The sequence below is a fragment of the Cavia porcellus genome, unplaced genomic scaffold (genome assembly GCF_034190915.1).
Source record: "Cavia porcellus strain 051 isolate PalLab524CR breed Dunkin Hartley unplaced genomic scaffold, mCavPor4.1 scaffold_10, whole genome shotgun sequence".
In the NCBI taxonomy this organism is placed as follows: Eukaryota; Metazoa; Chordata; class Mammalia; order Rodentia; family Caviidae; genus Cavia; species Cavia porcellus.
This window is the reverse complement of record NW_026947493.1, coordinates 11288521-11315282: the sequence shown is the minus strand read 5'-3', so window position 1 is coordinate 11315282 and position 26762 is coordinate 11288521. Positions and strand designations below refer to the sequence as shown.

The following is a 26762-nucleotide window of genomic DNA, read 5'->3' as shown; positions in this document are numbered from 1 at the left end:
TAGAGAGTGTACCTTCCACCTGAGGAAACTAACCACTACCTTACCCCAGCACCCGTGTATAGGAAGTACGGCCACACCTGATCTTCCCCCAGAATCTGGCATCAGAATACATTGGCAAATCTCCATTATGTAAGCATTGGCAAATTATTCAGAAATTGAAATGCATAGTATAAGGACCAAGCAAAATATTAAAATGTATAGGCCATCAATTTATCATGCCAGTGAAAGAGCAAATAAAAGATGGTTCATACCAAAATGATGGGTTAGAATTCTAGGTGCTATATACAATGTTACCTTAGCAGAGACCACAGGCAATAGCTCTGACAACAGGTGTGACTTAATGGATTAGTATAGTATTTGAGGAATTTTTATCTAAACTCAAAAGACACAAATGCAGAAAATGCTTTTCTTCACTATTTTCAACTGTTTCATCCAGCTGCACATTCTTATGAGAAGAGTTCAGAGATTGTTTTTATCTAATTGGTCTCACACACTATTCTTACACTAATGAAAAGTTTTCCTGTTTGTTATTCTAATTGTGTGAATGTTTTACAAAGCACTTTGCATTTATAAAGAATTCCCACTGAAATACTTTATCCATATGAGATTTTAACAAACATGAGTATAACTCATAGTTACATGATAGGAAATAAAAGATAATTAAACATTTGATCTAAACTAATTAGACATCTAGCATAAAGCATTCAATACCTCTTTTCTCCTTTTGTGTCATGTGCATGTGTGGGTGTTTGTTTTATATTTAGACTTTTTTCCAACCAGCCACTGGCAGAAGAAATAATTCAAATATGTTTCATAGTTTTCAACTGCAAAGAAGCCCTGCCAAATTCTCTTTGCTAATATGTCCTTTATTTGGACACAGGAGTTTCTTTTATGTTTGTTCTGTTTGGTTTTTTTTTTTCCATTGAATTTAGTCTAAAAAGATAGAGACAAAGTTCAAATTTAATTCCTCAGAAACTCAAAAGCCAGAATCCTATAGCCAATTAAAAATATAAATCCTATAGACTATTAAAAATATTTAAAAAGTTTTTTTTCAAAAAGTAGTAGACTCACATAGTGATAGATTCTTCATACACCTTTGTCCTTTACGCTACATTCAAGTGGGCAGGTAGGAATTAGATACTGAAAGATCCATTTAATTGGATTATTAATGTTCAAAGTAAAACTCAATGCACATTTACCTTTAAGTAGCAGTCAACATCTACATCAATTGTCTATTTTGAAGATATTTAAAAATTGATCTTTGGCTTAATTATTCTTCTGTGAAACTATGTTTGGTCTCATAAAACAAAATGAATAAGCTGTGTTCTAAATTCAGACTTCAAAACCGAACCCTTCCTCTTACTACCTGTGTATGTTTATGGGACCTACTGCTCTGTGAGGCACAGTTTTAGCAATAGAAACTTCATCAGGTTGTCATGAGGATTACATAATGCACAGTGATTAGTAAACCTCCATATATGTCGGTTGCTACTGTTGGCATTGCTACTGATATTGTTACTATTCAAATGGTGGTATTTTTTTAAGTGACTGCAATAGTTGATTTTGTTCCTATGAAATTCTTTGTAACTCTGTGTTAAAGGCAGTGCTCACACTGCCTAATATTTGTACTGAAAACCTGTTGTTGTTGGTCAGTGATTACAGGCTTATTCTTAGCATTTTTTCCAGCTTGAAATGGAATTCAGTCAAGGTGGTTGGGATATGGGTTTTTGAGTGTGATGCACAGTAGGAGGGTGGTTTTTCTAATTTTATCATCTGCCCATAAAATTATCTTTTAGTGCTAGCTAATTTCATTAATTTTTAAAATATGTTGGTTTTGGCTTATGGTTTGCAGAATTATTCTGTGGCTGAAATGGTGTATTTTGGGATATGTGGTGATTTTTGTGACCCACTGGGGAGTAATGCAGAAAATAGTTTTAGAGAGTCAATTAGCACACGATTCGTATCAAGAGCATGTCATCAGTGAGGTTACATGATCTCAGATTACAACAGTGTTTTATGTGCTTCATACAGAATTATTTGTACATAGCAATGCAAATATATCTACCAAAGTCCAGAACATAATATTATGGTACATTAGGAATCAGAAGAGTCTGAGATACTTAAGAAAATGAATAACCCAGTATTATAGTATTTACAACTCAGCATATGTGACCATCTGTGATTTCTCTTTTAACAGCATGCTTGGTGATTGGTGTAAAATTAATATTAGGATGGTTATTCTTTACAAATATGTCATAATGACTGTATATGGAAGGAAGATAGAAAGAGAGAAAGAGAGCAAAAGGGACAGGGAGAGCGAGAGAGAGACAGGGAGGAGAGAGAAAGAGGCAGAGAGAGTGAAATAGAAGTGAGAGAACCATAATTCATTGCCATTAAAAGTTATAGAATGGTAAAACGACATTTTTAAAAATTGGTGAATAAATACTTTTTATTCTTTAGAAAAGCATTGGTACTTACATGAATGACTGCAAGGCATTATAAAGTTTTGTAAGACAAAAACAAAACATTTCTTCCTCAAGTGTGATCTGAACACTGATTAACTCAAATAGCAATAACCTCCAAAAGAAATAATATTATTCAGTAGAAGCAGAATTCTTATTGCTAGTTTCCTATGAGTTTATTATTTATTCTTTGTGGCAGTTCAGGTGTAAATAAACAATCCTTATATTGTTATTTAATAGTATAAATGATGATATATTATAAAAGTTACAGAAACAGTGTAACATGTCTGAACGCTCAAGAAGAACTGATTTTAGAACTTCATCCTCTTAATCTGTGGGGTGAACTACTGATATGTTACAGAGGCCTGTTTTGTGGTCTGCCCATTCATTCTGCATTCCCTCACTCTAATAATTGTGTTGTGCATGGACTGCTGTGCAAATTGCAATCAGTATCATGCATTAGTTGGGTACAGAGTGCAGTGGGTACATAAATGTCTCTGTCTTCAGAGAGAGGCAGGTACATTCTTTGATGCACACATACATTCATTTGTACATGCAATTGTATGTTATTATGTTATATAACATAATTTTATAACACTTAAGTTCGTAAACGTTCATATTCATTATCTTACTTAAGCCTATCAATCACTTTAGCTGTCTACTTTATAGAACAATCTCTTCTATTTTATCCAATTTTATATTTTATAGAACAATCTCCTTACTGTAGATTTTTATGGGATTATAACTGTGATATCTGATATTTTTGAAAGATTAACATTATTAGTATTCTATTATGGTATTTTTTTTGTCTTTTTCAGTTTTTATCGGTACCAGGAATCGAACTCACAACCGCCTGCTTCAAGGCAGGCGCTTATGACGCTGAGCTAAATCCCCAGCCCAATAATCTATTATGGTATTTTAATAACTTTTTCTAAAATACATTTCTAACCCCGAAATGTCAACATGTTAACAGACTAGTAATAAAATGTACAAAAAGGAAAGATTACAAGGTAAAATAAATTCATGCAGCTTTTGGTTAAAGTGTAATCTGTTTCTTCTGATCACTGGGAGCTCGTTTTATGCTAATATACTAGTCAGTCCTTAAATATAAGGATGTCATGTGCAATGTCACAAAAGTAGGTGACAATAGAACCCTTGTGACTTGAAGTGTTTGGTATGAAGTGTGAGCCTATTTGAAAATTCTGTTGCAAAGACTTTCTGGGAATAAATATTACTCCCTCTTCAACCAACCCTGGCAACCTGGAGTGGTATGAACTGCTCTGTGCTACCTAAAGCCCCGACTTTTTCTTTCAAATAATTGAGAACATAATGGAATTAAAAGCTAATTTTTATGTTCTTCACTGTCTATGAACAAATGACTTTTAAACATAGACCAGATTGCAGAGATAATTTAACTTTATGATGGATAGTCATATACACTTTATTTCTCCAAACTCAAAATGTGAAGAAATCCTACTTTTATTAATAAACCATTTGACATGCATGCTGACTGGGGGAGAGCCAGGTGCCAGCCCCTTCTGGCATAGACAAGGAGACAAGAAGAGTCAACTTTCTTACCCTCTGGCACCCACCTCAAGTGACTTGCTGATTCAGAGGAACACAGGCTGTGATAATAGCCAATGAGGTAAAATACAACTTAATGCTGTAATGCTTAGTGTTTCACTGACTTTGCAGGTCTGAAGCTGGTAGTCTGACCATCTATTCAGAGGATAACAATGTGCAATGTAGCATCTATGGGGGAATCTCCTTCTGAAGGTGGTAGCCATTGTTAATTCCTTATTATCTTGTTTTGAAATCTTGTATCATTCTCATTGTTTTGTTCAGTTGGGTTTTATTATGTTTTAGCTTGTTTGATTTTGTTGTATATGATGTCATGAGCAGCTATTTCAAATATAACAAGAGGCATTATGGTAACCATTGCTGATTGTCTGTTACCTTGTTTTGAAATTCTGTGTCGCTTACACTGTCTTGTTTTGATTGACTTTATTCTGTTTTATTTTTCCTGGTTTTAGTATCTCTAAAATAAAAAAAAAAGCCACTTGCTTTTTATAGTATACTTATAAAATAGTGTTCTTATGGAAAATTTTCTCTTTCTAAAAGTCTTTTAAATAGCATTCGACTTTTATTTTCCAGAACTAATAGAAACATAAAATAGTTTCTAGTAGTATCATTTGAAAGTCTTTATTGGGTGGCTTTAGCATTGAGATTAATTGCTGTTCAGCAGACATCTTTGGTCCATTAGAAATAAGTGATATCCAAATAAATTTGCCAATATGTTAGGGACCAAGAAAAGATAGGATAGAGAAAGCAAGTAAGCACTGAATTGTCGCCTGTTGAGACCATTTAATATAATGAGCATAGCCTTCTGCAAATTTTCAAGACTCTAAAATCCTGCTTTGCAAAAGATGGAGAAGGAGACCAGGAACCCTAGGACCACACCAGACCTTATTAAATAGGAAGGGCTCAACTCCTCTGAGACTTACGGAATTAGAATTTGTATTGTGAAGAAATATGCAGGTGACTTGGGAGCACATTAAATTTCAAGGCATTTTTTAAAAAGTTAAGTGCAGGAGTCCTTCACTAGCATACAATTTAGTGGCTGCAAACTTTCATTTTAGCATCGTTCCTATAGTTTCAAGAACATGAAACTATCTCAAAAAATTTAATTTTAAATTATCTCAAAAATTTTATTAAGAATTTTATATATCCCTCAAAGTAGAGTACTACTAAATTCTCCTTGAAGAAAATATGATTCAGTTATTAAAATAATCAGATCACAATATCACAAACCTGGTCACTTTTTCCTGACATGAGGCTTATACATGCTGAGCGATTAATAACCAGAGAAGCTTTCACATCAAGCAACTTTTATGACATTTTATCCACGAAGGATCAGGAGACTGAGGACTAAAATTATTGATGAAAAATAGCAATCTGAAAGCAATGTCTAACTTAATTTTTTTCTATAGATTTTTTAAAGGTTCATTGATATAGATACATTTTTCAGGTCCATTGATATAGATACAGTGAATAAGCCTACTCCAAAAGGAAGTAAGATATAACAGAGCTTGTCTCTATTATATAATAACCTCTAACTTTTGAGGTATATTATTCCTTGTAAAGTTCAGCATGTTGTAGCCTCAAAAATAAAGACAGTTTTGAAAAAGAATATAAGATAACATTTTAGCTAAAAAAAGAGCTACTGACCGAGATACCAGTTAGTTGGGGAAATAGCTTGGTAGGTAGAATTCTACTGTTAGGCTTCAGCAAGGAGCACGGAGTGAGTTAGCATGAAAATGAATAGAAGGCATCTAATGCATTCCCATATTTTGACTAATTCCATTTTACAATGATGCCTGTGAAGGGTATATTGATTTATAAAAATCTTTTAATAAATTATAAACTTTAGCGCTATATTTAACTAATTATTAACTTAATCAAACTCTATCACTAAGCTGCACTCCCCCAGCCTGCATTTCTTTTTAAATGTAAAGATTGAACTGATAGTGCAAATATTGGCTTAGTTTTTTCTCTTTTTGAGCTAACTAAAATATTATTTGGAGAGGAAATTTTCCACTGTAGACAGTCGCAGAGGTCTAAGTCCCCATCTTTCACCATGAAAAGGTAGGGTACATTTCTATGTCCTAGGAATTGCAAACATGTAACTTTGGTTTGGCCATTGCATTCTCCTCATAGGACCTGTTAATCACAGGTTAAGGTGAGCTTCAGACTTCTTCATAGGTTCTAACAAGACACAAATATGTTCAAGCCATTCTTGCAAAATATCTGCCAAGGGGAACTTGGAACTGCTTTGTAGTTCTTTTCCTAAGAGTTGATCTCTAATTTAATTCTGGGTCTGCAAGTCCTACTAATAAATTCTTACTTTTTTCATGCAATCAAGAATCATGACTCATCAGAAATATCCTCTTTCTTCTAGACATGAACAGTAATGGTATTTCTACGTTGCTCACTGATGTAAGTTTGGGCGGGTGGCTGGTGTTTGAAAATGGGCTCTGTTAGTGGTAAAAGCAGAGGCAGTGGGGTGGTGGTGATAATGGTGATGGTTACCAGCTAAAAGCACACTGTGCACAGAAACCAGATGAAGAATTGGATATATACTAATACATTCATTTCAGAGATAAGAGAACTAAAACTATTCTTCAGAATGCCACACGATGAGGTTATTTTGGCCCAAATCATATGCTTATTGAATTCCTGAAGTAGAATCTCAATCTCAATCTCTTAAGCTTGAAGTCAGAATTCTTATTAGGAATCTAGCGGTGCTAACTCTTTAACAGCTATTTGATGTATTAATTGAATAAAAAAATACATGGATGCACAGTGATTGAGGCATAAGGAAATACTCTTTTTCTTTGTGGTACTGAGGATCCAACTGAGGGCCCTATGTATGCTAGAAAAGCATTTTACTACTGAGCTGTATCCTCAGAACTTCCTACACACATAACTGTCGATCTTCTCTTACAGATGACAAAGTCCCACCACGACCACCACAGTGGATGTCAAAATGTTTCTTTGTAACTGAAATGAAAATTAGATTTTAAAATAACAAATTGTTCTAACATCTATTTAATGCAGTATTAATCTTGCACTCAAATCACTATATCCAAATCCCCTAAAAATTTGAGGTATCCCACTAAGCTTTAGAGTGGACATAGAATATGTCTCTTGTATTAGCCTTCAAGGAAATCTAGATGTGCACAACTGTAATCCTATGTAAAAACTACTAAGTTCTCAAAGACTGGCTATCAAATGGAAAGCAGGTACAACTAAAGATGGCAGCATTTTAAAACAATTTCTAGTAGCTTTCCCATATAAAATGGTAAGTATTCACTGATCATAGTTCATTTTGCTTTCTTTGATGAGAAATAAGGGTTATAATAATATTGTGATAATAGTTAAAATAACTAATATTTATTTAGCAGTTATTGGGTATCTGGTAGAGCCACAAATGCAGTGTAATTTAATACTGACAATCTCTCAAATGTAGCACTGTAATGATGGCTATTTTAGATTGCACACAAAGCACAGTGAACCATATTCCATTTTCTAGTGTCCTATATTCTAAAGACCTCTGTTTAAAGAGACAGCTCTATGTCTTATGTTAGTTTTAAGATAAAGAACAAGTTCTAAAGCCTGGCATGCTAGCTGGCGATAAAGATCTGGTCTATGACTCCTCAGTGTTCACCCTTCACACATGTTCTGCTGAACTGCTTAGTGCAGGCATGTTCTTGCTTCCACAAACGCCCTTTCTTTCACATTTGTAAAGATAAGACCTACCTAATTTGTAAAACTAAAGTTATCTCTAGCAAGCCTTTGCTGATACTATAGGCAGATTTATCTGCCAGTCACCTATGCATATTCTTCTTAGAGAATGTAATATCACTTGTTTAGTACCTAACATAGGATTAAGCATGCAGTGAGTGCAGAAACATATTTTTCTAATTAATGATCAAAATTTAATAATCACCCTATTTGTCTCTTAATCTTTCTAGTTGGAAAGAGTTTGCCAATGAACTATTCTCTATAATTTCATAACATCAGAAATTATTCGAAGGATCTTCAGGCAAGGAGTTAGGGAATGTAGATTATTGTACCATGACTGTCATTTAGTAATTGAATGACCTTTAACAGGGACTCATTCTATTCTTTCTTGTGGCTTGGTCACATGCCAAGAGCAGTATACCACAGTAGTCATGGACTGAAGCAATGAGCACACTGGACCAATTCTTTCATCATGGCACTCAGAGAATCTGCAGCTGACCGAGTCTGATCTGATAAAATCAAAAGGCTGCCCTGAAGTCCTCCAAGATCTAAAATTCCATATGAAAGTAGAAGAATCTCAAAATTTCTTAAATTACAGCTAACATGAAATATAAAACAAAATAATATGAACTAGCAACACAAAGTAAATCATTTCATAATCAGCTTATGATGTAACAAATCCACAAAAAGAATTTTTCCATGCAAAAATAAATATGTTATGAAGAAATGATACTATCTTTTAAACATTAACTTTAATTTGGTCTCATGCAAAATACTGAAATACACTCTAAGTAATTGACCTGACAAAGATAAAAGACTTTGAAGTTATATGGTGAAGTCTCTTATATTATAGATGAAGAAATCTATGTCTAGAAAGGTGACACATTTATTGACAATCCTCCAGTCAGCTGGTTTTGGAGACCTAATGACAGAGGAGGTAACTGCCCCAGCCTAGCACTCTCCTGCCTGGCTGTCTCTGGGGGGTAGATATGGCTCTTTAACCTTCCATTCATTAACACAACCATAGCAGCAGCATCCAGGGAGTGGCACATGGGCAGATTAGGCCGCTGGCTCCTTTGCTTTGTTAGATAAACATCTCTGTGTATTTGTGGGAAGAAAACAATAGCTAAGCTCTACCTCTGAGGCAGGACTGACATGTTGGAGATGATGAAAAGCTTTCTTCATATAACTCAATTTGAGAGTGTGAATAAGCTGAATTTCCCCTTCTGGAGACTCACACTAGACAATTACAAATTAACACGTATGTATAGGTCTGGGGCCTGCAGGAAATTAGTTTATGTCTTAAAAGGAATCAGGTGTTGATCACAAGACAGAATTTTACTACAGGGCAAAATAAGGACCAGAGGTGACCAAGCTAGAAATGTGATGAGGGCGAATATTTTAATGGGAGCACGATAAGACCTCAGGCTGTCCCTGTCTCTGTCTCTGTCTCTCTCTCTCTCTCTGTCTCCCACTTCCTCTCTCTCTCCCTCTGGCCCACTTTCTCACTGGATTGCACTCAGCAGTTTACTTACCCCTTTTATCAGCTTATGAGAATTGAGATCCCCAGTAAAGCTTAAAAAAGTACTTTGATAAAAAGATAAAGAAAAGTATTCCGAAAAATTATCAGAACTTATCAGCTGTTTAGCGTAGTTCAGAAACAAAGTAGAGAAGCATAGAGGCATTTTTACAGAAGCTGGATGCAAGATTCCTTTTCCGATCCTTTTTCCTAAGATCTCCCATGACACCCTTTGAGGGCTTTGTGTATGTCAGATGTTGAAAGAGTGGCATTTAGGAAAGTCGACATGGGGATATTCCAATGAATTCTGTCATGGAGTGCTGGAGGGAAGTGTTGTGACATTTCTGTCTCTCAGGAGTCTCTTGTGGACTTATCTCCGTGCTAAGGTCTGAATGTCTTTGAAAAGTTCGAGATTGGTTTTTGGTGGAGATAATGAGTGAGGGATTTTTCTAGCAAACTAAGAAACAGATTCTTAGATTAAGACTTAAAAAATGTTACGTAGAGTACTATGACAATTCTCTAAATAAGGTATGACTGTGAGAACAAAGTAGATATTTTAGGATGAGGATTATGTCTTTAGAAATTTATTTCTCTGTTAATTTGTGGTGGTTAAAATGAATTTATGTGCATAGTACTTATGTAAACAGTATTTCAGATCTATTTGTGCAGAATTATATAGCACTTTACAATTTCCTTTAAACTTTTATAGATTATGGGGATAAACATTTTTAAAAAGGTTATTTGTAAATATCCTGTCCTTCCCAGCATCATAGATTCTTAAAGAGAACTAATTGTGAAGCCTGTACCATCATTATCATTTCTTCTCTTTTTTTTAAAGAGAAGAAAAAAAGGGAATTACTTTCTACTCACGTTCCACCTCAAATTCAAGGAATTATTTTCTTATGACTGAAATAGTGCGCACCTGCACTATTTCCTGTGACTTACTGTTATAGCTCTGCATTGAAACATGTCGAAAAAAGATCAGATGTTTATGTAAACAGCTCTACAGCCTGCTTGTTATTTTGAATAGCTTAGTTACTTTTCAAGTTACCTTAGGCTGAACACTTAACTCTTTTAATTCTTTTTTTAAATACAAGGCTGTTTCAGAAAACATTTTGAAACAAATCGCTAATATCATGGGGGGGGGAGAGACAGACAGACAGACAGACAGATTGCCATATTCCTCAGTTTAAAAATGGAAAACAGGACAAAAGTGAGCCCTTACCAACTTCCCACTTGAGCAGGCTGTTTTCTTCCCTCTCCATTTTTCCAATGACGTACCAGATGCAGGCCATCCAGTGTGCGAGGAGCGCAAACATGGACATGAGCAGAGTCAGCACGATCGTGCTGTGCTGCGAGTAGCGGTCCAGCTTCTGCAGAAGACGCAAAAGGCGCAACAGCCGCACGGTTTTCAGGAGATGCACCAGGGACACCTGCGGTGGAGACAGAGGCAGCGGTTGGCACGCGGGTTAAATTCATGCCACGAGTGTCCTTAAACTTAGAGCCATTTTGAAGCATTTTGAAATAAGCAGTCATGGTCTCACCCCAAGGTCACTCCAGTGAATGTTTCTTTATTGACACACTGTATCAAAAGGATGAGGAAAGATAAGATAAACAGCTGAAACATAGGCATCAAGTGTGACACAGATGTTGTCACCCTTCACACACATTTTCTTTCAACAGTACTGCTCTTTCCCCATGTAAAGGATTTGTTTTATAACAATAACTTATGTGGATTAAATTATCAATTATGTTGCTTCTTCATTATCAGTGGGCAGAGAAAACATGTGCTTTAAATACGTATTTCCTGAGCTTTCACTCAAAAATGTGCTTTAGAAAACAATGGAACAGAACTTTTTGAAAAATATCTTACATACCACCTTTTATGCACTAAAGAGGTAGATTTAAATTTAAGTGGCTTTTTCCTGACTTCAGAGTCCAAATGAGACGAATGTACCCATGTCTACAGCTTGGTCACTGTCACTATTTAATGAATGTGCACTTAACACTCACACTTCACACACTCAGAGAACCTCAAAGAACATTCAAAGCGGAAACACAAAACATTAAGTCATGTGAAAATACAGCTTGGTACATTTCTTGACTTTATCTAATTTCTTGGAGGGGGCTGTAAGTAAAAGGAGGAAGAGGGACGATGTAGGCTATAGTTAATTACAGACTTTCCTCGGTGGAGCGTAACCATAAACAAAATCAGTCTGCTTTCTTTTGTATTAGTCACTTGCCTGTGTTAATCATCGTCTTTTGTCTCAAAAAAACATGCCTAGAGCAGTGCCTGAAATTTAGGAGACATTCAATAAATCTTGATTAGATGAATAAATGAATCATTAAATTAAGATACAAAATACTTCAACTCCAATATTAAAATAGTCAATAAAATTGTACCCAATCCTTGTGAATTATTTTATACTCATCACAACAGAACTTCCAGGAACTTGAACTTTAAGCAAAACCCTCTGCACTTCCAACTGCGGAACTGCCCATTATCTGTTCTTTTATTTCTCTTTTCCAGGCCAGTTCTTACTTATCATTCTTCAAGCTGTGGTAAGCTAGATGGCCACACACTAATATTTTTCAATCTCCATCTTGTCACTCGGAGGAATTCCTGGCAATGGAGTTTATTTGATAGGTCGGCCTATCGAGGTGGGAGGATGGGAGCTGGGAAGTGCGGAATGAAAGAAGACAACGAATGTGATATGGATGCAGTCTCCAAGGAACACATCAGAGAAGAACGTGAAACTACCTTCATATGGAAAAAAAATCATTTCCAGGAGTGTGAACCTGCGTGTCCAGCATGAGACAGCCTTCATTATTTTGCCACCACACTTTTTTAAGAAAAGACACTTGCTCCCGTAAGAATCAACAGCTGATTGCAATAAATGTGAATTTTTGTCTTGATGAGTAACAGAAAGAGGCAAATTTGATCTAAATGTGAATATGTAGTATGAAGAAAAAGAGAATTCTTATTAATGACTATCTCTTATAGTGCCTTTCATAGTGACATACAAAGTAAGTTTCCATAAATAAATGTGTGAATTATATTTAAAACAATTGCTGTGAGCAGTTCTGGGCAGAAGAAAAGCTAAAATACATAATACATTTTTTTGTGGCTGTAATGCATCTTTATTATCATCACACTACCTGGGCGCTTTTTATATGTGGAAAGCAAAACCATTTGTTTGTTTATTTGTTTCTTTTTCTAAGTCTTTGCAATATAAAAAAATAACTCATAAATTATTCGCAAGAAAGAAACATAATACCTTAAACAAGTTTTTCTGTTCCACCTGAATATTTTATACTCACTAATTTATTTGAGGAGAACAACAAATTTATGTGCCAATTTTAAAAATGAAGATATCCTCAATCCCTTGAAAACTAGCAAAAGAATCAGGAAAAGAGAAATTTTCTCCTTCCTTTTATTTTCTTTCTGACATAGATTTATAAGACACAGTGACTGTGAAGAAACAAAACAGCACTGGAAAGAGAAGTATGTAAAATTCATTCAAATATGACAATTAGACCTCTAAAATTCCTTGATGCATATTAATTTTATGGAATGAAAATATTAATGATATGTAAATATATGCTAAATAATTTCAATATATTATAACACTGTATATACACTTTAAAAATATCTATTTTTCATTATCCAAAGAAATATAGAATATGAAAATCATGTTAGTATTAGTAGCAAATTGATTTAAAACAGAATTCTATTAAATGGCATTTATTTAACAATTTACCAGAAGAATACAGAAAATTTTTTAACACATTGTGAATTATATACTTCTTTTAAATTCTTTTGCATTCTTGCAAAAGCCTTAAGTCATTATGCTTTCATTATAGTATACTTATCTAGTCAAATTCAAACTTAAAAGCACTTTTAGAAAGCCCAGATAACAATTCAGTGTGGCACAGATTGATATTATATACAAGCTTTTTCCTTGGAGTTGCATTATAAACCTCCCAGTTTAACAAGATTACTATTATTCAGGCAATTAAAAGGTGTACAATTCTGTACTAACTAGGACCACAGTTATCTATTCATGTTAAACTCAATAATGTCTATATTTGAAGCACTGAGCAGTCTGTTTAATTTCGAATTTAATTTTACATTCTTAATGTGATTTCTATGAAAGGTTGTCAACTGATTGAAGTTTGTCTAATTAGAACTAATTTTAAGTAACTGTTTACAGTGAAATTGTTTATACTAGCAGAAAATTGTATTAATGATACAAAGATGACCTCACTAAGAGTCTCTTATTTATGAGGAAGCCCTTGATACCTTTAACAGTATCAATTGTTAAATAGTAAACTAGCATAGTGAGGATTTTTTTTGTCTCGTGTGAGGATTCACAAAGAGAGCAGGTTTGAGGAAGAAAGAGGAGAAGGTACAAGCCTTAATGCAAACTCAGAGAACTCCCAAGTGTTTTGTTGATCATCAAATCCTTCAGGTTTTTGCCTCACCAACATTTTAAGAAAGATTTCTAGTAAATTACTAAATTTCCTTAATATGATTTTAGCAATTTTTTCTCTATCAATAAGTTTTCAGTTGGTTTTGTCTGTGGATAATGAAATAGTCAAGGCCTAGGGAGTTAAAGGTCATAAAAAGAAGGAAAAAAATGTATAAATTCTCTGCCAAATATTGTATTTTTTATGTAATAAAAAGGAATGCTTAAGTCCCCCAAATGGTTTCCTTACACAAAGATTTACTTACTGAATTACCCTTTATGCTAAATTCAAGCTATTTGTGTATAAATACTCTAAATATACAAATAAGTGGAAACAGGTAATGAGATTTCAAAAGAAAGTTACTCCTTAAAGTGGAGTAAATGGGACTGTATTTTGCTGGGCACCTGCAACTTTGTTAAAAAGGGTACAAAACACAGGAAATACACATGGCCATAAATATTTAAACTTGGAAAAGAAGGAAAAAACACAAAAGTCAAAGCCAAGCCTAAAGCCCTGGGGACAGGAGAGCCCTACTCACCACTGTCACGTTGAAAGCGTAGAGGAGGTCAAAGGGCAGCGCAGCGATTAAATCAATGATGAACCAAGTGGTGACGTAGTGGATGCAAATCGATCTTGCTTCGAAAATCACTTGGCCGGACTTGCTGACGTAAGTTGTTCGGAAATTTAAAATAATATCTGCTTGGGGAAAAGAAGATTGAGAGGGAAAAAAGGAAGAGAGGGGAAAGAAATAAAAGGAAGAAATGACCAAAGGAGGGAAGAAAAAAGGGAGAAAGGAGGGAAGGAAGGGAGGGAGGGGGGAGGGAGGAAGGAAACAATCGTATAAACTTAAACAAAATTAGATAAACAGAAACTCAGCCTGTTATGGATTGTTACTATTCAAAATAGTCGTGATCTAATTCAACACAAGAAACAGATATCAAAGAATGACGAAGAAAGAAATATTTTCTGAGCGTTTATTATGGTTCAGATTTTAGATTATATATTGAGATAAATAAGTATAAAAACAATAATAGTAAAAAATAAATGTTCACTCTACAGACATTGTTCCAAGAGTTAGCATGAGTTATTTCACTTAACCTCCCTTGACATAGATGGCATTACTCCTATGTTAAAGGGGCAAAAATGAAGTCCCCATGAGGAAAAACACTTACCCAAGATCATACTGCCAATGGAGGCGGTGATGATTTTGAATGTGTATGTAATTTGTGTGATACTATTTAATTGTACATATAAAAGTTTATTTAGCTCTGTGAACACATGAACTTCATTCCTGCTTTGAAGATGTGCCTATTAACAAAATGCCAGGAGTTTTTGGTGTGTATGTTGAATATTCCTTTAAAAATATATATTTGATGGGATAATTTTTTACTTTTCAGTACAAGTTTATCTTATTATATGTTTATTGAACTTTTTACAATACATGAAGTGCTCAAGAGAGTCGAGCCAATGCCAAAGCCATAGCCGAGTGGGTCATGGTAAACTCACTCCTGCTGCTTACGAAGAAATAACTCTGAGACTGCCTGCCATTTACTCCCTGGGTTATATGTCATTAAGGGATTTTCTCTGATTTGTTGTAATCCGACCACAAGGAATTTCAAGATTAGTACATATATGAAAGGGCCGTAATTGTGGATCATTTTATAGACTGGTGACTGTAATTGGAGTGCTCTATGGAGCTGTTTTCAGAGACTCTCCTGATTCAATTACTCAAGGGTCAAAGAAGCACACGAAATAAATATCTTAGTCAGTGAGAGAAGGAATTCAGGGAAATAAGGTCTTGCTATACAGTCCACGCGGGCTGTGAACTTACTATCTAGTCCATGCTGGCCTCGAACTCATGGCAATCCTCCCATCTCAGCCTCCCAAGTGCTAGAATTACAGATGTGAACCACTGGGCCTGGCTAATGCTAGGTTTTAAGTTACATAATTATCAAATGACCTGGAATATTCTTCATGGTTAATTTATCATTTATTTTTAATTAATTAATCAGTTAATTAATTTTGTAGACAGTGTCTCCCTATGTACTTCAGGCCAGCCTTGAAGTCACTATGTTGCCAGGCTGGCCTTAAACTCACTGTGATTCTCCTGCCTCAGCCTTCTGAGGGCTGGGATTAGAGATATGAGCCACCACACGCAGCTGCAGGCTAATTTAAACCATTAAAGATAAGAAAGAATACTGTTGTATGAGGTAAAGAATATGTTGGTGTTAAGATCACAATGATAGTGACAAAAATTATTCACAATAAGGCTCATTTCACATTTAATATCACTTTTAAGTTTTATTTCATGTTTGTAGACAGGAAAATTCTAAGATGACTTCCAGTGACTCTTCTCACAAATGATCTCTCCCTCTTGTTAAGATACAATGTGCAGAGATATGTCTATGACTTGATAACATTTTTCAGCAAAAAGAGAACATTCCACATGATCTAATCAGGTAGACTCTCTAAATCCAATGACTTTTATTCAGCCAGTGACAAGGGACTGAAAGTCAATGAATGAGAAGAACATGACGTCATTTCAGGAGAATCCCATGTGGCGAGGAACAAGTGGGCTATTCTTGCCAAGAGGAACCAGAGGCTGACATTTGATAGTAAAATGTGGGTCTCAGTCCTATAACCAGAGACATGTGAATTCCTCCAGCAGGTAAATGGGGCTTAGAAAAAAATCTGAGGCCAAGAACAAAACTCAGTTCAGCTGACACTGATTTCAGCCTTTTGAATCTATGAGGACAGAATCCAGCTAAGACACACCTGATTTTTCTTACTTATAGAAACAGTCACATAATAGATAGGCATTGTTATGCACAGCTAAATTTGTGAATTGCCATGCAATAATAAAAAATTAATGCATTTCGTTTGTCCCTTTGAACTTTTAGCACACATATTATTAACATGAACCCAGTATTATTCTAACCCTTTGTAACTGTAGTCTCATAGACACCTTGTAATAACTCTAGGATGTAGACATTTTTATTGTATACTTTTACAGATGAGGAAATGCAGGCATTGAAAGATCAAGTGATCTGCCCAGAGCCACACAGATGATGATACTAAAGTATAGCATTAAATTCTTTAAACTAGTTAGTGAATGATTCACCTCTATACCTTCTGAGCTCTAATTCAGTGCTTTGGGTTTTGTTTCTTCACAGTGAATAGCCATGGCACAGGTCTGGAAGAAAGTTCCAAGTGACCCAAAAAGAAAGCTATACTTGATATAGTCCATTGTGAATGATCTAACATTTAAAAATGGCCTTACTGCTTCGCCTGGAACAGCTGGGTCACCCCCAGCACAACTGAGCTACCTTGAACTGCTGCTGTGGACCCACCCCTAGGTCAGCATGCTGGGTTGCCTCAGACCACTGCCATGGGCCCACCCCTTGGCCCAGAGAAGCTGGGATGCCCCCAGTATGACTGAACCCTCTCAGACCACCACCGCGGGCCTGCCCCTTGGGGGATTCCTCCACCTCCTGGACCTAATACTGTGGTTGATCTTTGGATCCAACCCCTTCTCCCAGAATCTTGGATTACAGTGGACTACCGTGCTGGCTTGATGGGAGACTCAGGAACCCCTCACTCAAACAGAAGACCTCAGCAGGCTCCAGTCAGTATGGTGAGCTTGCCCCTAAAATAGAGGTTTGCAGTGGATAAACAGGAGCAGAAGTGAAGCTCCTTTCTCCTGTAAAGCCTTAGTGAACCTGGCAAGAGAGTGGATAATGCCCTTCTGTGCACAGAGAACATTAGACAGGTTGAGGAGTGTGTCAATAAGGCCTCCTCCAACTTGGGGAAAATAAAAAGAGCCTATGAGACATCTAGTGACACAGTAGAGCCTCAGCTGATGCAAACACTATAGACAGGGAGATCTGATGACCTGCAACAATCTGAAGACACAGCAATAGGAGGAACTAAGAGTTGACCTACATCGGTACTTCTGGCTAGTTAGCCCAGGAAGAACATAGGGCTTATCCAACAGACCCTGTAGGAGGAATTCAGCTGACTGGCCCTCCTCTTCATTGTGGTACCCAGCAATGGACAAACATCAACCACACAGTAGGAGCCTACAATTAACACTATAGACAGTTGAGACAGTTGGGATTTAAAGACCAAATATTTACCCAAAAGATGAAAATGACAAAATGAAAAGGCAAAATGAAATTTCAAACATCTAGTTTATCAGGAGCAAGTAGAGACAACACTGAAGCAGAGGACTTTAAAACTCATACACCAGAAATCTCTGAAAAGATAGCAAATGAAGTAAGATACAAATCCATGAAGCTATAGAGGAAATCAAATTAGAAATTATGTCTTATATAAAGACAGAAATAACAACCTTAGTAAATGAGTTGCTCAACATAGCTAGAGAAGAAATAGATTTAAAAAAAAAAACAGGAGCTTGGGAAAACAATGGAAACTTTGAATGAACAATGTAGAAAATAAGCAGAATTCATGCAACAAATTCAAAGAGATATCCAACAAAACAAAAAAATTCTATTGAAAGCTGGCAAAATCGTATAAATGAATCTGAGGATACAATTTCAGACCTTGAGGACCAGATTGCAGATAACAAACATGAAAGGGTAGAACTTATAAAAACAACAAAACAACATGAAATGACAATTCAGCAGCTTCATGATGATGCCAAGAGAAACAATATAAGATTAATAGGCATCAGTGAAGATGCAGGAGTCAATGCAAATGACATAACTAAAATATTCACAGAAGTAATAGCATAAAATTTCCCAAACATGGTTAAAAATCTAATACACAAATAAGTGAAGCATAGAGAACACCAAACAGTCATAAGCAACATAAATCTACAGCCAGACATATAATAATTAAGATCCCAGACATACAGCATAAAAACAATACTAAAAGCTGTTGGAGAAAAGACACAACTTACCTATCAAAGAAACCCTATTAGAATCATGCCTGACTTTTCAGCACAAACCTTCAAATTAAGATGAGCTTGAAGTATTTCAAGCCCTAAAAGAAAACAACTTTCAACCCAGATTGACGTACCCAGAAAAACTGTCTTTCAAATTTAATGGAGAAACACGACACTTCCATGACAAAGAACACCTGAAGAAATTCATGTCCACCAAACCAACCTGAGAAAGAGTACTGAAAGACACACAAGACAGAGATAAAAATGACCACAATCTCCAGAACAACAGAAAGAAATAACCCGCTTCACAAGGAATTAAACAAGAGAGAAAGAAAGGAAAACAACAACAGGAACACAACATGGCAAAGTCAAGCCAGTATATATCAGTGATATCCATAAATGTAAATGGGCTCAATTCACCTATCAAAAGAAACAGGTTGACAGAATGGATCAAGAAACAGGAATCCACAATATGCTGTATACAAGAAACACATCTGACTCAAAAAAAAATTCATAGACTAAAAGTCAAAGGATGGAAAACAGTATTCCATGCTTTAGGAATCAGAAAAAAGCAGGGGTAGCTATTGTGTTTGCAGGCCAAGTGAACTTCAAACCTAAAATGATTAAAAGAAATAAAAAGGCCACTGCATACTTGTAAGTGGGAAACTACTAGAGGAAAAACTAACAATTATAAATATATATGCACCAAATACAGGAGCACCCTACTATCTAAGATAGATGCTAATGGACATGAAAAACAAAATACACAAGAATACTATTTTAATAGGAGACCTGAACACCCCGCTGCCACAAAGACATAGATCAACTAGACAAAAGGCAAAGAAATAACAGAACTGAATCATACCTGTGAGCGAATGGACTTAGTGGATGTTGACAGAGTGTTCCACCCAACTACATCAGAATACACATTCTTCTCAGCTGCACATGGGACATTCTCCAAATTAGGCCATATATTAACCCATAAAGTATTCTTAACTAAATGCAAAGGGAGCGAAATTATCCCATGCATAATATCTGACCATAGAGCACTAAAATTGGAAATTAATGGCAAAAATCCCTGAAAAATCTGGATAAATACATGGAAATTAAATATCAACCTTCTGAACAATCAGTGGGATACATATGAAATTAAAGAAGAAATAAAACAATACAATAAAATGAAAATGCAGATACAACATATCATAACCTATGGGATGCAATGAAAGCAGTCCTAAGAGGAAAATATATAGCAGTGGATAGTCACATCAAGAAAATGGAATGAACACAAATAAATAATGTTACATCTCAAGCTTCTAGAAAAGAAAGAGCAAGTCAAACCCAAAGCTCACAGAAGAGAGGAAATTGTAAAGATTAGAGCAGAAATTAATGCAATTGAAATTTAAAAAACAACACAGAATTAGTGAATCAAAGAACTGCCTTTTTGAGAGAATAAACAAAATTGATAAAGCTCTGGCCAACCAGAGCTTTCTTTATCAAGAAAAAGAAAGAAAAAACTCAAATCCACACAAAAGGACTAAAAAGAAGGAAATTACTACTTATCTCATGGAAATTCAAAAGATCATGAACACCTACTTTGAAAATCTTTACTCACATAGGGTGGAAAACACAGAGAAATTAGACAGATTTCTAGAAATGTATGAGCTACCAAAGCTCAATCAAGAAGACGTAACAATTTTGAATAACCTAATATCAGCTATTGAAATAAAAAACATGATTAAAAACTTACCAACAAAGAAAAGCCCAGGTCCGTATGGATTCACGGCTGAATTCTATAAGATATTTAGAGAAGACTTAATGCCAATACTCCTTAAACTCTTGATGAAATTGAGAGAGAAGCAGTCCTCCCTAACTCACTCTTGGAGGCAAGTATCACTTCAATACCAAAACCAGAGAAATACCCAAACAAAAAGGAGAACTATAGGCCAGTCACCCTAATGAACACTGATGAAAGATTCTCAATAAAATATTGGCAAGTAGAATGCAGAATAGATGGTATGAATCTCAATCTCATAAAGGCCATTTATGACAAACCAACAGCCAATGTTATACTAAATGGGCAAAAGTAAAAGCCTTCATTCTAAAATTAGGAACAAGACAAAGATGTCCACTATCACCTCTCCTATTCAATATAATTCTGGAAATATTAGCCAGAGCAATCAGACAAGAGGGAGAAATAGAAGGAATAAAAGTAGGAAAAAGAGTTAAATTATCATTATTTGCAGATGACATGATACATGTCATCTACATAGAAGACCCCCAAAAACTCCATTAAAAGACTACTGGAGGTAATAAACAAATTCAGCAGCATAGCCAAATACAAAGTCAACATTGAAAAATCAATAGCATTCCTGTACACAAACAAAAAACTTCTTGAGAGTGACATTATTGAAATTTACCTTCCATAATAGCATCTAAATAAATGAAATACTTATGAATCAACCTAACCAAGAATGTAAGAGACCTATATGCTGAAAATTATACTACTCTAAAAAGAAGATTCAAGAGGATATTAGAAAATGGTCCCATGCTCTTAGTTAGGAATAACCAGCATTGTGAAAATGGCCATACTCCCAAAACAGTTATACAGATTCAATGCAATCCCAATCAAAATATCATTAACATACCTTACAGATCTAGAGAAAACATTCCTAAAATTCATCTTGAAACAGAAGAAACCTAGAATAGGAAAGGTGATTCTGGGCAACAAAGGCAAGACAGGAGGCATCTCAATATCTGACGTGAAGCTCTACTATAAAGCCACAATAATAGGTACCAGCAAAGAAATAGACCTGAGGATCAATGGAACAGATTAGAATTTACAAAGATACTCAGCCATCTGATATTTGACAAAGGGGCTAAACATGTTCACTGGGAAAAAATAGCTCTTTAATAATAAATGGTGTTGGAAAAATTGGCTTTCCACATGCTGAAGACTGAAACTAGAACCATGTCTATCACCATGCATAAAACTAGGGTGAAAATGGGTCAAGGATCTAAATATTAAAACAGAAACACTAAATCTACTGGAGGACAAAGTAGGTAGAAATTTTGGAGACATAAGGGTAGGCAGAGAATTCATGAATAAAATGCAAACCACATGGGAAATACTTCAAAGGATCAACAACTGGGATCTCATATTACTAAAAAGGTTTTTCACTTTAAAAGAAATCACCAACAAAGTGAAAAGAAAACCCACAAAATGGGAAAGAATTTTAGCCAGTAATCCCTCAGACAAATGACTTATATCCAGAACATAAAAAGTATTGAAAATAATCAGGACCCTCAAATTCAAAGACCCCCCTCCAAAAACTGGCATCAGAGATGAACACACAGTTCTCAGATGAAGATATACAAATGACAAATAAATATATAAAGAAATGTTCACCATCACTGGTCATTCGAGAAATGCAAATTGAAACAGCATTGAGATTTCATCTCACCCCAGAAAGAATGGCTGCCATCAAGAAATCAACTGATAAGAAATGTTGGTGAGGCTGTGGGGAAAAGGGAACACTTTCCACTGTTGGTGGGAGTGCAACTGGTGCAACCACTGTGGAAATCAGCATGGAGATTCCTCAAAAAACTAGGATTGGAAGTTCCATTCAATCCAGCTATTCCCCTCCTGGGTATTTTCCCAGAAAAATTGAAAAGGTCATGTCACCCATGTTCATTGCAGCACAATTCAGAATTCTGAATTGAATTCTGAAACAACCAAAATGTCCATCAACTGCAGAGTGGATGAAAAAGATATTTTTATACAATAGAATACTACTCAGCTATAAAAAAAGGATGATCTTGAGGCTTTTATAGGTAAATGGAGGCAACTTGAGAATACCCTCATTAAAATACCCTCATAAGACTTACATTAGTAAATATCACATTGTCTCTTTAGTGTAAAAAGAAATAAAAACTGACAGGATAATATGATCTAAAAAGTATAATAGATATTTTAAAAATGAAAGAGAAGTAAAGTGCTCTAAAAGATATAATGGTATGTAGTGTGTAAGATAGATGGCCATATTCCTAAATTTCTGTTACATTATTGAACAGAGGGTTTTCACTGTCAATGTTTGAGTGTCTAGTCACTTTTTATGCTTTGATTTTGTAACTTCAACAGCTATTTTTAGGATGACAATGTGTAATGTATCAACTAGCAATTTTATGATGTTAATTTTTTTGAATTCTTTATTATTCTACTTTTTTCTCTTTTGTTTTTAAATTTTATTTTCATTCTTTCTTTTTTAAAAAAAATGCCCTTACTAAAAGTTACATTTGTGCCAAAATTATAAAATATCTAGATATTTCTGTTAATATTGAAAATAGGAAAAGATTATGACAATACATAAAGCCACTTACATAAAATGAAATCAATTCTGAATCATTTCTAACTACAGTGTAAAATGCTATACTGGCAAAGGACCATCAAAGTGGCCAGGGAGGGAGGGAAATGCCATCAGTTTCTTTGTGTGTCACTTCTCCTTCCTGTCTTTGATTATCAAGGCTATGTGTGTCTGTATGGGGCAAGCAATTTAACATAATAGGCCACAATGTTTGAAATACAGGAGATGTTTTAAAGTTACTGTTTCCAGAAAGAAGGTCAGATGAGGGATTTAGAGTCTCCTTTTCTTAGCGAGAAATCTAGAATTGTTCATTAAGGCTGCTAGTGATGCTTGGTTTCCCCAGCACAGGCTGAGGTTAAGCCTGTCAGTTCATTATAACACTGAAGGCACAAGGATGTTGGATAAGAGGAGTAACTTCCAATGTTCTGTAGCAGAGTAGATGACTGCAACTGACAGAAAGTGTATATTTCAAAATAGCTAATATGATTTAAATGATGAACTTTTGATGTGATAGATATGCCAATTATTCTGATCTGATCATTGTACATTTTATATATGTACTGGGATGTCACAATGTATCCCATAGATATGTATGAGGATGTGTCAATTAAAAGTAATATATAAATATATATTTTTTAAATCAAAGAGAGTAATTTCTTGTCTAGCTACTAGCTGATCACAGAGTCTACCACAAACTTCACAGAAAACCCAATGCCACAATCCAAATATCTGATGGGTTCCCATGAAAGGAAGAATTACTAAAATGAATGATTTAATTGATATACACAGCAAACATTTTTAAAGCTATGTAGTTAGTTATGTTACTGACTAAAGAGAAAATAGAGGCCTGATTTTTGAATAGAATAGATATAAAGAATATAACAGAATATAAATTAAGAAAACTTTTACAAAAAACACTTGTTATTCAATTGGATTAATTGGATGAGATGAAATAAGCTAATTTTAGGTTAAAAAGAAGTAATTATAAGGTTTTTATACCCAAATAGTAAAAGAATAAAAGAGTAAAAATATGTTCAGATCTATTTTAAAACATCTGAATAATTTGTTTATTTTCAAGGAGAAAAATCTAGATGAATAATACAATCTTAAGATTTCCAGGACTGCGGCAAAAATAAGTGTGCAGTGGTTTATTCAATGTTTGACTTTATCTTTGGGTAGTTGATGTAAAAATAAAACCGTTTTTGTCACACACAGAAGACACAATTCTGGAGCATTTGCAAGACTTCTTTTAATGTTTCTCAGTTTTTATAGTTCTCTTTTGGGTAGGAAACTATCACCCTCATTTTACCAAAGACACAGAAGATTTAAGTAAATTGAATTAAGTCATGCAGATGGCAATCTTTTGACACTTGATCCCATTTTTCTCCCGTTATCTAAGATTATTGCACTTCTGAATACATTTTAGAGGGAATAATGGTGGGTCAGTGCAAGGATATGCATTTCTGATTGTACTCCTCAGATCAATTCAGCATCACCCATGTAAAAGAATACTAAATCAGAGTCACAGAATTAAATGTGGAGAAATGCACTTCCTTTGATTCTGGAAACAAAAAGGCTCTATTTGGTTCATCAGCAATTGAGAGTGCACTCTGCTTTCTGTCTGCTTCCGAGGATGTGGTGATGGTGTCCAAGAGCCAGGAGAACTCAGTGTTTGTAAATATGAATGGAGAAGGGGCTTAATACAAAATTTTCTCCAGAAGGAGAAAATACACAAGAAAATAAAATTGTGACAAGAAAGAAGAGAGTTTTCTAGATCTGGTGTCCTTCCTGAGAGAACTGGAGGGGTAAAACCAAGCCTCACAAACACTTGCTGCTACTATTCTTCCCACGATACTTTACTTCCCATGAGAGTTTTATACATTTTGCTAAGTAAATTAATGACTTACTCAAATATTACAGTAAGTCTGAATTCCCCTCCACACAAACAATAACCTATGGGAAAAGCAACAGTATAGTTTCATTTCGAGACATCTAGAAAATATAATGTTTTTTTATTTCATAATCATATGGGAAAACTCACAGACGTTTTGTGGAAAAGGCACATGCAAGTATATTCATTAATATCCCAATTTTGTACACAAACAATTTGTACACAAATATGTGTGCACAATATACACAAACAATATGTGAGTTATTTTGTTGGTTCTATTTACTATTATTGTGTACAATTGTCCATAGTTACAAAACATATACTTTCTTAGTCACAAAACATATTCCAAGTCCATAGCAAATACATGTGCTTGTGCACAACATGCTGCTTATGTGCAAACCATGTGGTACATGGTACTAGTATCTTATGTAATGACTAAATGCAGAGTAGAAAAGAATTATCATATATACACTCTATGTGGTCTGCAGCATTTCCAAACCACAAGGATGCCATCAAAATGAATCAGAATATAATTGAACCCTGTGATAACTCAGATGACAATTAATTATTTTGTAAAATAATCAATTTCTTTTTGTCATGTAGTTTTACATGGCATGATTAAAGACAAATGATAGATAATGGTGTGCACACTGTTTTCATATTATTAAGACCTCCAAAAATGAGTATTTCATTTCCATCCTATAATATACTGCTAGGTATGTGGACTAAAAAGCAAGGAGGTTAATACATTTTTTGTAGTTTGATTTTTTCAAGAACTATGTAATTAGTTAAAGAAAAAAGGTTAAATTTGACATGGCATAAATTACTGGATTTCTTTATTAGCTTGCATGCCAGATGGGAAAGAATTTTAAAATCATATTGGCTTACTCATTAAAAGTAAATTAAAATATAATGGTGTGCATGAGAGCATATGCACTACGTACAAATAATTAATAACTTCATTTAGCCATTTCTTTAAAAATTAATCAATGTAGTACAGTGCGGGTTGAAGGATGTTTAGCTAAACCCACTGCCGACTCCTATTCTAAAGATAGTCTCTCTTTTTTTCACTGTGAGCAAGGTGCTCCTTTGAGCACAGTACGATGTCACAGCACACTTGGGCCAGACGATGTGGGAAGAATGAATGGAGACCTGAGTATTGAAGAGGTCTGTGGATTTAAGAGTCTTAAGAATGACTGCAGTTGATTGCCAGCATAACTGCGATGAGATTTTCATATAAACACTTGCTTATATTGTCAGCACTTCTCCCTATCAGTCTAATGCAAAAGATTTATGTGGTACCAAATAGCACGAGGGCCACCCAGCTCAGAAAAAAAGACGAAGCCAAATGAAGACTACCAGGTGGATTGAGAGCAAGGTGATTGATGCTCATACTGGCTTTAGTTTTGTATAAGTAGAGAAAATCTCATCAAGGTGAAATTGTAGGTTTTACTTCCAGTACTGACAATACAGAGAACCACACAGAAGAAAGGGAACCCAAAAGATCTTCATCCTAATGTTTCTTCTCATGCAAAAATCCTACTTTTTTTTTTGAGACAGTCTCACTACATAGTTCAAGCTGGACTTGAACTCACTACGTAGCCCAGGATAGCCTCAGACTCACAGTAATCCTCCTGCCTCAGCCTCCTGAGGGCTGGGATACAGGAATGCACCACCAGGCTTGACCCAGGCCATCCTTTTAAAGGACACAGTCAACCAGCCACCAAATACTTCTAATAATGGCAAATTCTCCTTCTTGAGAGTATCATAGTTGGGCTTGCACATTAGGTTGGTCTTTCTTTTCTTGAATCAGAAGAAATGCCTCCTTCCTTAAAAATACCTGTTGTTG

At 35.2% G+C, this 26762-nt stretch overlaps 1 protein-coding gene across 1 annotated transcript in view; it reads right to left on the bottom strand.

The window, feature by feature from the left end:
- Kcnh8 (potassium voltage-gated channel subfamily H member 8) overlaps positions 1-26762 on the bottom strand; it is a 356910-nt gene that overhangs the window by 116905 nt on the left and 213243 nt on the right. Inside the window, exons 6-7 of the mRNA XM_063256994.1 lie at positions 14294-14451; positions 10511-10718 (exon numbers count right to left, since the gene is read on the bottom strand). Coding sequence (XP_063113064.1) covers positions 10511-10718; positions 14294-14451 — 366 coding nt within the window. The remainder of the gene's footprint in view (positions 1-10510; positions 10719-14293; positions 14452-26762) is intronic.